The sequence below is a fragment of the Canis lupus genome, chromosome 9 (assembly GCF_003254725.2).
Source record: "Canis lupus dingo isolate Sandy chromosome 9, ASM325472v2, whole genome shotgun sequence".
NCBI classification, from domain to species: domain Eukaryota; kingdom Metazoa; phylum Chordata; class Mammalia; order Carnivora; family Canidae; genus Canis; species Canis lupus.
In genome coordinates this window covers 11,148,762-11,162,989 of record NC_064251.1, presented here as the reverse complement: position 1 = coordinate 11,162,989, position 14,228 = coordinate 11,148,762, and the positions used below count along the sequence as shown (strand labels likewise).

Genomic DNA, 14,228 nt, shown 5'->3' with positions numbered 1-14,228 from the left:
AAGCCATGACCCCTGACGCTGTACATCTGTAAAATAAAGATATTGGTCCATTAGCTGGGGTATTGTTTCTACCATGCTAGTCAATCTACTATTTTTTTTAAAGATTTTATTTATTTGAGAGAGAGAGCACAAGCAGGGGGAGTAGCAGAGGGAGAGGCAGATTCCCCACTGAGCAGGGAACCCCACATGGGGCTCGATCACAGGACTCTGAGATCATGACCTGAGCTAAAGGCAGATGCTTAACTGACTGAGCCACCCAGGTGCCCTAATCAATGACTTTAATTGAATGTTTCCTTAAATGCTATTTTGTTGGTTCTCTACACAACCAAAGGAAAGGCAAAACAAACAAAAAACCAGAAAAAGTTAGAAAAATATTATAGGACACAAGTGAGATGAGACAAAAAGAATGGATAGAGAAAGATTGACCATAAGGAGCAAAATGAGTTATTTTTAGCCCAGCAACGCTCTGTGCCTTCAGTGGCCTGCAGATATAATGGGCTGTTACAGGTTGGGGGTAAAATCTGCCGAGCTAGTCTGTGATTTTAATTTCAGGTTTCCTCACTGGCCTCAGAAAATGTCAACCTCCCCCATGTGGTCATCAACCATTTCATAGTTCACCATATTGAGTGCAGCACCATGTCTGCGATATAGCAGATGTCCTTGGCAGGTGTATCAAGTGAAGCCAATGCCAGACAATGGTCCCACAGGAAGCCATGTGAAGACTTGGTAGGCTTTTCCTTGCAGGAGAGAAAGTACAAAAATTAAGCTTAGGTTTGACACCATTGTCACTTTCATTTGTCCAAAGACCTGGTTGTTTGGAGGGTTAAGGCTGGTTCGATTCACAGGCCGAGTAAAAAAGCTACTTGGTGCTAAAATTCTGCTACCTTCAAGAGGTGTCTCCCACTGACCTCCCAGATAACTTCAAATGAAACAGAGCTAGTTTGTATTATTCCTTTGGGTTGTGATACGATGTCTTCTACGACTTTGTTTGTTTCGCCTTTCCTTTGGTTGTGTAGAGTTAGTATTCAAGGGAAAGATTCAACTAGCAAATTGATTGGCATGGTAGAAATGACACCCCAGCTAATGGACCCATATCTTTATTTTTCAATCAACTGTATAATGTCAAGGAGGCATGGCTTGTGTCTGAAAATAAGTCTGTTCGGTGTTATTATTTATAGATACCTCAGCTGGCCCTTAGAAAATGTGGTGAAGCAGGTGCATGTTGATGTATCCTTGAGAACTGAGGGCCTATGGATGAGAGGGAGCCTTTCGGGATGTGTGGTTGTGGGGACAGCTTCTTGGAGACACCGGACACTGGTGACAGCGAACGGCAGCTGGCTCTGTTACTGCGTTTGTCACTTTGGGTTGTCATGGTAACCCTATGCGTTGGGTACCACTACCTCTGAGATGGGCACCGGTAGCTCCATATTGTGAATGGTAAACTAGGTGTGCACAGGTCGGGAATGGTAGACCCCAGATTGAATTCAGGCCAACCTGTAAACCTCTGAGTCACACAGCAATAGTCACAGAAGGCAAGAACTGAGTTTTGCCTTCTTAGCTTTTTACTCTTGTTTTTATTTTAAGCTCTGTGGCCCAACCACACAAACTCTAAACCGAGGTTGGGTGATGGCCCAGGGAGACTGAAGGAATGACCCAAGGAGATGGAGATGTAGGTTTACTGGGGGTGGGGGGCTTATGTACTGGGCATCCAGGGGCAGCAAGTGGACAAAGTATCCACTGTGTGGACCCATGTGTAGTGAGGTTTTATAGCCTATCAACTGGCTTTGCAACTACTTGTAGCTTCTCTCCTTCTTGCAGGGCCAGTGTTCTAAGGAGAGCAAAATCTGCTATCTGGATAATTCTCTTACAAAGGAGGTGCTCCAGGTTGGCCACCCTCGGGGCCCCTGACCTGGAATGCTGAATAGCATGTTCTTCAGGACATTCTGCTTGAGGGGAATACAGAGGGAGGACAGGATCCCTACCTTCTCAAGGTAGTGACTGGAGCGGCATTCAGGGGGTGCTGTGCTTGCACAAACCAGCCTTCTGACACATACCACACACCAGCACCCGATGAGCAAATGGACCTTGGGAAGAGGCTGTGGGAAGGGTTATCTAGAACAGAATTTTCTAGGCTGCTCAAATTTACTGGAGTCTGACAGGGTCAGGGATTCCAGAGGGAAAAAAGGATACGGAAAGACTGATCAGAGAGTCATTTCCCCAACTCAGAAAATCTTGTTTAACTACATGTTCTGCTTGATAATCACATGCAGTGATTTTTTAGAAACATTGTTCTAGGAAATATCTCTGTTTGCCACCACCCTTAACTTCTTCAATCATGGTGTGGTGTTTTTTCTTTCTTTACATTTGGTAATATGTTGATTAAGGCAACAAACGAGCTCTCACATGATCAATTTTTTCTTTTTCTTTTTTTCTTGAGCAATTTTTTTCAATTTGATTTCAATGAATTTGTGAATATGGAGGCCACTTAGTCAAGAAAAAGACACATGAAAATACTTGAAATAGAAAATGTATTTCAAAACTGCACATATGAGATTCATATTCCCCACCAACTCGGTCAATTGACTTGTTACTACATGTATCAACATTCTTAGATCAAGTGGCAAATAGCCACGAAATATCAATTACAAAAACAGGCAACTCTAAAGCCTTGTTTTTAAAATTCAATGAATGTGGGACTTCACTGATTTATGAAAATTTAAGAACTACAATAAATTCTGAATGGCAACTATCTCAATGCTATTGACAGTGTTACCAGTGGATATGTTTTCAAATATATAGACATCGGATATTATGACCAAAAATGGTTTAATATTTTTAGCCATAAGAGTATATATGAAAATCTATTTCAAAAAGTATGATGCTTTTGACATGGTCACTTAAAATTCTTACTAAAATATCAGCTCACAAAGTATAAAACTGGTAGAAGAATAAATGCATGGACTTCTCAGTCTAGATTAGAGAAAAGAATTTCAAGGTTCTGCTAAAAAATTAAACAAGATGTACTTATCATACTCAGAAAATGAAACAATTTCATAAAAGTGAATTTATTCGATATTGTACAAAAAAGTAGAATCAAGGTGACCCGCAAAGACACAGAGGCGATGACTGGGAGGTGGGCTCAGCCACATGCCTCTGTTCATGTGGTGGCTGCAATGGCCCTGCCCTTGCTCTTCCTCTCCACCGCAGGAAGAATCATGTTGGGTTTATAATATACTTTCTAAAAATATGACATTGATGCTATAAAAATAAATGTCTTAAAAAATAACCACAGGTTTGAACGGAAACATAAAGTATTTGGGGCTTCCAGGGTCTCTCTGTGGGAGGAGCTTGGGGCTTCAAGGGTCTTCCTGTGGGAGGAGCTTCCACTTCACTGAAAGGTCAGGTTCTTCATCGAAGTCATCCAGCTCCTGCTCCTTGGAGAGCTCCAGGAAAACCTGAGAGGGGCAAGACAGAGAGAGACGGAGATGTCACATTGCCCCCTGTAGCTCCAAGTGAGTGCAAGGTGCATGCACATGTTGTACATGGATGTTCCACGGATGACACAGGGTCCCTACCGCTGACCCACCTGCTCCAGGGTGGACTGGGAGAGGCTGTACTCCTCCAAATCGAAGCTCTGTTTAACTGCAGAAGGACGGACATATGTTAGGAGTTCATCTACTATTATTATTATTTTTTTATATCCAGACGGTCTTAGAATTCAGCATGCCATACAAACAGCAAGTTTCAAAAACATCTTACATAAAAAAGTTTCGATAAAAATGGTCCTGATTTAAGTACAGCGTGCAGTTCAAAAAAGAGCTGTGCATTCACTTGGGTTTGGGGAGAAAAGTACATTTAAAGAGGAAACGGTGCTGAAAAGGTTTCCTTCCCTGGATGTGAGTCAGTGTTTTTGCACATGCAGCACAAGAAGAGGTAGAAGGTAGATGCATTTTGCAAAGGGAAGCCTCAGATTATGGAGAAAGATGCCTGAGGTTTCCTAGGGAACAGATAGCTTTTGTGACCCTCTTCCTGCTGTGACAGCTTGGTCCTAACTTGAGTCGAAAGCCTTTCTCCTTGACCAGAATAGATGGGAAGGCTCCTGGTTCTAGAAGACTCTTTGTACCCCTGCTAATAGTCTTCATGATCATAGTGATACCCCCTTTTTGTTCTCTGCACCAAGCACCCCAACCTTCTGGACCACGTGGTCCCAAAAGCACTCCCAGATTGGCACTGTGGCCAGTACCAGCCCAGTACCATTGGTGACATATTTCCAGGCTGCTGCCCTCCTATCAGGGCTGTGACTACCCTTCTCTAGGGAAGGTGACAAGCAAGCAAAAAAAAAGAGCTGTGACAATGAAAAGAGCATAGGGAGGAAGTTTCAGCCAGCACAATTCAGAGAGGTGGAGTTCATGACCTCGGGGGGGCAGGAAATCATGGGGCGGTGATGGTGGATGTGGTGAGGTCAGTGGTGAAGCACAACAGACACACACAGAGATTGTTTTCATGACCAGACAGGAGGCCAGTTTCTTAATACATAGCCTAAGGCCATAAAATAATATGCAAGGCCCTATAAAATTAAATTGTAAATATGCATCACACCTTAGTGTTCCCAAAGAAAGTATCCTCCTTGAATGTATACACAACTGAATTTTTAAAAAAGATTTTATGTATTTATTCATGAGAGACACAGAGAGAGAGGCAGAGATACAGGCAGAGGGAGAAGCAGGCTCCATGCAGGGAGCCCGATGTGGGACTTGATCCCATGACCCCGAGATCACAACCTGAGCCAAAGGCAGACACTCAACCACTGATCCACCCAGATGCTCTTTTGTTTTTTGTTTTTTTTAAAGACACAACTGAATTTTGACCTAGGTTCTCCATATATATTATGGATAAACACATGGGTAAAACCCCACAAAGCAGAAGTAAAATCACTTCCATTAACCCCCATCCCCCAACACACACAGAATGCCTCCACTTCTTTGATTCTGTGCCCCTAAAATTCAATTGGGGATTTTTAATTTTAAAAATTAACACCTTAGAGGCTCCAGAGTGGTACAGTTAAACACCCGACTCTTGATTTCGGCTCAGGTCAGGATCTCAGGGTTGTGAGATCGAGCCCCGAGCCAGGCTCCACACTCAGCGGGGAGTCTGCTTGGGATTCTCTCTCTCCCTCTGCCCCTCCCTCTTGCTCAGGTGCTCTCTCTCTTCAAATAAATACATAAAATCTTTAAAATGAACCCTTAGCTCACATTCCCTTTGCATCAGGTCGATGGACTAGTCTATGACTTGGGATGACCTGCTTCCTGGGATCTCATTTCAAAGTTTATGACTCTTACCCCTCTCTAATGTGAAGAAAGCTTGCGCTAAAGGTCGTACGTCTTCCATTGGCAGTTTATAGACCATCACAGGAGAGTACCTGCGGGGAGAGGGGCGGGGCTGAGGCTGAGACCACCTGTGCAGGTGCAGGCTGGCTGCGGCCCTGTCTCTGGTCGTTATCCTCATCAATAAGAGGCAGCATGGTGCAGGCAAAATGCCTGGGGGGAGGCTGTTCACAAGGAGAACTGGGGGAGGACCGGGGGAGGCTCAGGTCCTTGGTTCCTGGGATGGGGAGGGCAGGTGCAGTGCAGAGGAAACGTGCACATCTGCCAAAGCCACCTGCCACCTCATCTTTCCAGCTGGGCACTTGGCTCCTCCAACTTCATCTTCCAGGCTGGGACCGATGCCACGTAGTTTCTTCAAGTCGCCCAACTCAGGTGGGGACTTGGTCTTTTCTCTAGAGAACTCTTGCCTCTCCAACCTTCCCCATGCTCCTCAAAGTGCTTTCCTAATTAGGATGATATAACTGAGTCTCTGATGAGGCGCCTAGAAATTGCCAGGAATTAAGCACCAAATAATGCTCAGCCACAATTTTTTAAAAGATAATTTGTCTCCCAGATTAACGTTTGTCTTTTTAGCATTTGAAAACCAAGAAGATTTAGATTTCATTTCTGAAGATGCGATTTTCTCTATTTATGGGGGCGATCATTCTCATCTATTCTATTCATTCCCTGTGCCTTTATGACCTATTTCTATTCAGTCATGGGCTGCACACTGAGGAATGGCATTTGCTTTGATATCTATACTCCAGTGTAGAAATATATTTTCCCACTGTATCATTTTTTTAATAAATTTATTTTTTATTGGTGTTCAATTTACCAACATACAGAATAACATCCAGTGCTCATCCCGTCAAGTGCCCCCCTCAGTGCCCATCACCCATTCACCCCCACCCCCCGCCCTCCTCCCCTTCCACCACCCCTAGTTCGTTTCCCAGAGTTAGGAGTCTTTATGTTCTGTCTCCCTTTCTGATATTTCCCACACATTTCTTCTCCCTTCCCTTATATTCCCTTTCACCATTATTTATATTCCCCAAATGAATGAGAACATACACTGTTTGTCCTTTTCTGATTGTATAATTATGACTTATTATTACCTTTTCCTATCTGGTTCCTCCCCTACCTCCTAAATCATCTGTCTTCTAGGTAAATTCTAGGTGTTAAAAATGACCCTAAAGTTACCCTTTGATTTTTTTACTATTTTCCTGAGAGCTCTTCCATTACCATAGTGTTAACAGATTTGAAATAAAGTAATTATATTCTACTTATGCCACCTGTTAGCTCTGTTATGGTAACTTATCAGTTTCCTATTCTAAAAGATAACAATCAATTCCATTTCTTATGATCTTGTCGTGGCCAGACTCTCACAGTACCTTTTGGAAACCATCTGATTTTTCACTGGAACAACAGTGTCTACCTTGGAAAGACTCATTGCGGATTCAATAAGCCAGCACAACACCAGGACGGTATCTGGCACATAGTAGGACCATGACACAGGCTATGTCTGATTTTCCATCAACTCTTCTCTTTTCTAAATTAAGTTTCTGCGGTGGCCAACAAATAATGTCTTGCAAGTTTCCTTTTGGGCTAAGTATGGACTCTCAATCACCACAAATCAGTGAAACCAGTGAGGAAAAGGTGACATTTGGTATCAGATCCAAACCAGCAAGCATCTTTACCTTTTCTGCTGAGCCGCCTGGGGGAAAGCCCTCAGAATTTCCTGATGGAGACTTTCCCTTTGCTCAGGGGTCTTCACCTTCATCTCCAGGTAGTAATTCTTGCCAAATTTACTCTTCAGGTGTTGGATGGAACCGATACATCTGGAAGTCAGAGGTGGATGAGGTGGTCACAGTAAGGGGAAGGAGACAGGGAACACAATGTTTGAGACTCTTGACTTGCCGCTAGGGTTGTCTCAAGGGCCTTGGTGTTAGCCTCAGGTGCAGTAGCTAGAGATCTACTGTCCGCAAGCTCCCCCAGCCGTGCACCTGGAGCCCAAGTGTGGGTGGGGACAGGCACCCACCTCAGCTTTCCAGACACCATGATGGCCACACGGTCACACACGGCCTCGGCCTCTGCCATGTAGTGGGTGGTCAAGAGGGCGCCCCTCTCTGTGTTTTTAAAGGTGGCCCGGATCGCCTGCCTGAATCGTCAAAAGACTATTTGCAATTAAGAAAGCCTTCTAATTCATCATAAATGGGCAAAAAAATAAAAAAAACAACATTAAATGGGCAGAGAAAAGAATTTTTAACTGGCATGCCTGTGAGCAATTAACAAAAGGAGCATAAGCAAGGGAGGAATCCTGGAGGGGGCAGGTGGGGTCAGGAAGGGGGAGCCGGGTGAGGGCTGGTGAAGGGGAGGCTGGCAGTGGACGAGGAGCAAGGCACAGACAACAGCGTTTCTCACGAGGCTGGGGTTGAAAGAGAAATGCTGAGCAAGAGACTGCGTATGAAGAGGCTGTGCCAAGGAACGGAGAGCTAGAATCCAACAGCAGAGGTGTCACCACCTCGTAGGAGAAGATAAATGCAGAATAAATACTCGAGACAACATCCAGAACCCACCCCAACCTTTACAACCTAATGGGCATGACCATTCATTCCCCTCCGGCCGGGGCCCTGGACACCGTGACTGTGGCCCAGAGATGCGCCACCACTACCTGAAAGATCGGTGGGACAGTGTGTCTGGGTCCTGCTGATGTTTGTTCTCTCTCCAATGATGAAATAGTATCAGGGGAAAGGTTTGGGTTTTGGTTTGCAAAATACTGGTGTTACTAACCATAGGGAGAGGTGTTGCCCCTGCCCCCCCGCCCAACACTAAGAAAGAGTGTAAGGGACCATTTTTGCACAAGTAGGACAATTCACAGATGCCCTGACTAGGTAGCGGTCCTCACCACATTTGCTGCTGCCCCTCGGGGTCCATGCCCGTGGACGGCTCGTCCAGAAGCACCACGGATGGGTTTCCCAGGATGCTCAGTGCAAAGCACAGCTGGAACGAGAGGAACAGTGTGTCTGGCACCGACAGGCAGGGTGCGCAGAGTAACACTGAGTCTCCCCTCTTACCTTCCTCTTTATTCCCTCGGATAAGGTCTTCACGGGCAGCTTCAGCTGGTCCTGCAGCTTGAGCGCATCTGCCAACCTGAAGCAAATATAATTCCACTAAGGAAGTGGGTAGGAGGACAGGTCACCCAGTTAGAGGGATGGGGAGCAGAGCTCAGAAATGCACTTTGGAAAACAGATGCCAGGCAATCTTTTTCCTTTTTTTAAAGATTTTATTTATTTATTTATTTATTTATTTATTTATTTATTTGAGAGAGAGAGAGAGCAGGAGCATGGGGGAGACGCAGAGGGAGAGGGAGAAGCAGACTCCCTGCTGAGCAGGGAGCCCAAGGCAGGGCTCGATCCCCAGGTCCCAGATCATGACCCGAGCAGACACACAACCCACTGAGCCACCCAGGTGCCCCAATGCCAGGCAACCTTAAACTGGCTGGTCTGATCCCTCCAGGTAGACACTTTTCCCTTTTAAAAGAATATCATAAGCCCCTATCATGATTTCTAAACAACTGTTCTAGGATGAATAGTTTATACTTAAATTTTAGTATTTTTGATAACTTTCCCCAATGGTTACTATTTTGATATTTAACATGAGAAGAAAATGAACACTTGGAAATCCGGGAAACCAGGTTCTAGTAGGGAGTCTACTCAGTGTGGTCTGATCTGGGTCAGGGTTCGGAGTCTCCTGTCCTGAACTGATAGTGAAGTTCCTCACTCCCAACCCTCTCCCGCCCCTGTAGAACAGAAAAGGTGTGGCTCCCACCTACCTGGAGATGGTGACTGCCGCGTCTGCCTTCTTCAGCCCTTTTACAGCAGCAAACACCTCCAGGTGTTCCTTCACAGTCAGGTTGGGCCACAGCACATTCTCCTGGGGACAGTAACCCAGGAAGCCCAGGGAGCCGTCCCCGCTGCTCCCTTTTAGTAGCACCTGCAGAGAAAAGTTCACTCTCAGAGCCTGCCCTTGGGGTTTGTTTTTCCTGCATTTCTCAATGGCCTCTTTCTCTTTACCAAACCTAGAACAACTAGAGACTCTCTAGGTCCTAACTAAGTTGAATAACCTGTAATCATTCCACGTTGGAGAGATGTTGTCAGAGAGTAAACCCATGAGCGACCACTGTGTGCACCACCTAATCTAAGCTGAAAAATCAAATATCTCACAAATATCATGGCCAACAGTTTATATCCAATTTTTCTCATCATAGTCAGAAAATAAGTATATGAATTTATGAATTTAAGTACTTGCTATTGAACACACTCAGTGATCACATGTTCTTTGAGTACGTAACAAATGTTGTGCTGTCTGCTTTGGATACATGGGGGAATGGAAGGCCTAGCACCCTTGTTTCTTGGGTGTTTTCGTTCTACCGAGTGAACTGGGCAATAAACAAGAAGAAAAATGAGCTACTGGAATAAATGGTGCTATAAAGGAAGTAAGTCAGGATACTGAGGAGAGGACTAACAGGGAAGGTGACTGGGTAGGATGATTACAGAAAGACCCTCTGCTGAGGGACCACAGAATGGAAGACCGAGAGGGCATATGCCATGGAAGAGTCCAGACGAAAGGAATTTGGAGCAGAGTCAAGAACCAGAGCAAAGCCCTGTGCCATGATGAGGCTGGATGTGTCCTCAGACCCGAGGCACAGCTGGGGGCCAGGTGCAGAAAGAGGGAGGGACGTGACCAAGGCCCCTTTGGACGAGCCAGCAGGGTGGAGAGAGGGGGTCCTTCAGCCTCAGTGCAGCAAGAGGTTGTTGAAAATAAGTAGGACAATGGCATTGTTTATAAATAAAGATCACACGGGCTGATCCAATTAAAGCTAATTTCATGACACCCAAACAGTTCAGTTTGTTAACTCAGATCTTACTTAACCTTTTAAAATATTTCATTTCATCGAAAGATGAATGGATAAAGATGTGGTCTATGTATACAATGGAATATTCTTCAGCCGTTAGAAATGACAAATACCCACCATTTGCTTCGATGTGAATGGCCCTAGAGGGTATTATGCTGAGTGAAGTAAGTCAATCAGAAAAGGACAAACATTATATGGTCTCATTCATTTGGGGAATATAAACATTGGTGAAAGGGAATAAAGGGAAAGGAGTTCCACTCCTTTTCATGAGTGAAAATATCAGTGAGGGTGACAAAACATGAGAGACACTTAACTCTAGGAAATGAACAAGGGGTAGTGAGGGGAGGTGGGCGGGGGGTTGGAGTGGCTGATGAGGGGACACTTGGCGGGATGAGCACTGGGTGTTATGCTATATGTTGGCAAATTGAACTCCAATAAAAATAAACAAATTAAAAAATAAAATATCTGGAAGGATAAAAAAAATAAAATATTTCATTACCATATACCTATGAACAGATACTACCTCCTTTTTAGCCCATGCTTAATGAGGAATGGTCTCCACAAAACTAAGGAGTCCAGTTAGGGTTGAGCGAGCCACCAACACTCCTGAGTGGCCTCATTCACAAACACATGATCTCATCTTGGCTTTGGAGGGATTGTGAATCTTTGTTTTCTCCTCCCTCTTTGCTGGGATATTCATCAATCCCATTCCTGGAGGTCCTTTCCCTTTTGGGCTGTGTGGTGCCTTATATTCCATTCTCCACAATCCCTGTACATCCTTTCCAAAGGAGCTCTTAAGGTTTTCTATTTTCCACCATAGTTTTTTTGGGGAAATGTGTTCTCTATACCTCGTGTTGTCTCTCTCTTTGATAAAACTGAGCTCTTTTTCTTGTGTCTGGCCACCTTACACAGTTCAGTTCCATGTACAATTCAAGTTGACTTCACATCACTTTTGCTCAATTTTGAGTCAATCCTTGAGAACTCTCCCAAGAAACAGTGTATTTCTACAAAAATATGTCTCAGGATCCAAGCACTTTGTGAAGGACAATGAATATAATTGCTTACAAAGGTTTTTTTTAAATTAAAAAAAAAGATTTTATTTATTCATTCATGAGAGACACAGAGAGAGAGGCAGAGACACAGACAGAGGCAGAAGCAGGCTCCATGCAGGGAGCCTGATGTGGAACTCGATCCTGGGTCCCCAGGATCACGCCCTGGGCTGAAGGTGGCGCTAAACCGCTGAGCCACCAGGGCTGCCTTTTTTTTTTTTTTTTTTAAACATTTTAATCTCAGATGAAAGCATTACATACTGGGAAGACAATGTTCATTGAAACTGCTAATCCTGTGTGTCAACTATACTTCAATTAAAAAAAATAAAAAAGCAAATTGTAATGTGTTACACTGTACTCACTGTTAATAAATGGAAGCAAACAGTTGGTAAGAAAATAAAAGTGCAAATCCATCTGTTTCATGGTACTATATATTTTTTTAAGATTTTATTTATTTATTCATGAGAGACACACAGAGAGAGGCAGAGACACAGGCAGTGGGAGAAGCAGACTCCCTGCAAGGAGCCCAATGCAGGACTCGATCCCAGATCCCAGGATCATGCCCTGAGTCAAAGGCAGACACTCAACCACTGAGCCATCCAGGTGTCCCATGCTTCATGGTACTATAAATAAGACTTATAGATTCTGATAATGATTTCTGATCTGATACAGGATATTCCCTCTAAATGTCTCTGAAGGCATAAGTAATTATTCCCTGCCAGCGATAAATTTTCCCATGTATTATCATGTTAATTCATGAATGTATTATTCTGCTACTTGAACTACTTCAGTCATCTAACGATTAAATGAGATTTGCTGTTTACTAAGTTTTCACAGTTTAAGTTTTTTCTGAGCACCATGAGATAGCATATTCTCCACAGAATTCACCTACCTGTCCAGCAGTTGGTTTTGTGTCTCCAGTTATCACCTGAATGGATGTACTTTTACCAGCTCCGTTGTGTCCTAATAATCCTAAAACCTCACCTGAAAAAAAGTTGGTTACACTTAATATTAATTGACTCTAATAATAAAATTAAGAATAAAAAAGTCTCAAGTCTTGCTATGTGACAAGTGTTGTGCCATGTGCCTTAAATACAGTATCTCCTTTACTTGTCATAAGTTGTTATCATAATCCCTTTTTACATTTTGGGGACAGCTTTCAGAGATGAGGTTGGCTGCCCAAAGTCACGCTGATAGGAAGGGGTAAAGCCTCTCTTGGAAGCCAGTGTGTCAGGCTCTGTCTCCTATGACCCTAAGGATGTGTGATAATACCACAAAATGAGGTCATCTCAAACCTGCTGGTCAAGCCTTCAGACTGTGCTGGCACAACCCCACTTAGCTCTCTCGTGAAATATAACAAACTACTAGCAAATCAATCAGGCTCGTTAAATAGAAATGTCATGGCTTCCGTGGTCTGTTTTCATAGAATGCTTATGGTTTCCGTGTAGAGGTGACTCCGCCCCATCTATAGGGGGAGTTAAGTTAATTTTACTTAGAAAAGGGACCCGTCAAAGGAGCTGTCAAGGTCACCCGCTGATGGGTCTGTGTGTGAAACCACAAGATGTACAGAACAATTCTCCTCAAGAACCATAAAACTGATGAGGGCCCCAAGCCAACAGGGGAAGAGCTATGGGGTGGGGGTGGGGGAGCAGTCAAACCTTTTCTAACACAGAAAGAGACATTTCTTGTGGCTATTTTCTTCTTCCTCTTGGAAGAGCAGTATTTTCTCTTTCCTGAATACTCTTTGCGAAGACAGCTGGCAATAATGACTGGTTTCTGTAAATGACAAGTAAATCACATTAGACCTTAATTCTCTTCATCAACTTTGAAGAAGCCCTGTCTTTGCACTGGGTTGGCCCCTCATGGCGCAAGCCATGACATCACAGAAGACCTTCTACTAGGTGACACGTTTATTGGCCATTCTCCAATCCCGGTCCTTAGTGTTGGAGGGAAGATATGGCCATTCTGCCCTCCTACAAAGGCAGTTACTCAGACACACATTATTCTGCGTAGAACAGGATCAAAGGGATTTGGAGAAGTACTGAGTCATGCTCAAAGGGCAACGTGCTGTGGACTACACTTTGCCCTGTGGTCTGTACATCACACCTTCTCCAAGGAACAATGCTAAGGTGTCACTTTGTTCCTGTTCTAAAATTCACAAGTTCTGGGCCATCTAAGTGATTTGGCTGGTTAAACTTCTGTCTTCAGCTCAGGTCATGATCTCAGGGTCCTGGGATCAAGTCCTGCATTGGGCTCCCTGCTCAGCAGAGTCTGATTCTCCCTCTCCTTCTGCCCCTCCACCCCTGACCCCCATGTCCCAACTCAAATAAATAAAACCTTTCTCTGCATCAAATAAATAAAATATTTTAAAATAAAATAAAATAAAATAAAATTAAATTAAATTAAATTAAAAAAAATAAAATTCACACATTCTTTCTTGGCTTTTGCAACTTGAGTTGTACTCTACTTCTTGGTCTTTATCCCAAGAATGATGAACTGAGGTAACATGGCTTTTAACCTGTTTCAATGTAAACAAGATGATTACATAACTAAAAGGAAGTTGTGATCTGTGCTTGCATGGATGGGAGGAACTCAGGATGATTCGAGGATCAGACTCCTAGACTGACCGCTTTAACTGACACACTTCTATGTTATTTGATGATACGATTACTCCATATGGTTTACCTCATCAGAGTTTGTAGAATTCAAGGCATCTGCTGTTCTCACTCTTTCCATTTGAACATCTTCATCCTCTCCTTCTAGCGCTTCTGGATTTTGACACACATCATTGCTTCTTGGAGAAATTCTAGAACCAAAAGGCATCCGCGGATCATTGATAGAGGGTTTTCATTCTTGTGTTAAGAATATTGTTTTCTTTAAATCTGATGCTTTGAGTATTTTGGG

General features: G+C 43.8%; 1 protein-coding gene across 5 annotated transcripts in view; it reads right to left on the bottom strand.

The window, feature by feature from the left end:
* Window positions 1-3,049: 3,049 nt before the first annotated feature.
* LOC112652897 (ABC-type organic anion transporter ABCA8-like) overlaps window positions 3,050-14,228 on the bottom strand; it is a 76,341-nt gene continuing 65,162 nt past the window's right edge. For all 5 annotated transcript variants that reach the window (XM_025436529.3, XM_025436530.3, XM_025436528.3 and 2 more), the window contains 11 exons: window positions 14,010-14,130; window positions 12,983-13,100; window positions 12,217-12,308; window positions 9,193-9,353; window positions 8,435-8,510; window positions 8,266-8,360; window positions 7,399-7,518; window positions 7,058-7,198; window positions 5,340-5,419; window positions 3,587-3,642; window positions 3,050-3,455 (listed from right to left, as the gene is read on the bottom strand). In XM_025436529.3, coding sequence (XP_025292314.1) covers window positions 3,357-3,455; window positions 3,587-3,642; window positions 5,340-5,419; window positions 7,058-7,198; window positions 7,399-7,518; window positions 8,266-8,360; window positions 8,435-8,510; window positions 9,193-9,353; window positions 12,217-12,308; window positions 12,983-13,100; window positions 14,010-14,130 — 1,159 coding nt within the window. In that variant the 3' untranslated portion in view covers window positions 3,050-3,356. The remainder of the gene's footprint in view (window positions 3,456-3,586; window positions 3,643-5,339; window positions 5,420-7,057; window positions 7,199-7,398; window positions 7,519-8,265; window positions 8,361-8,434; window positions 8,511-9,192; window positions 9,354-12,216; window positions 12,309-12,982; window positions 13,101-14,009; window positions 14,131-14,228) is intronic.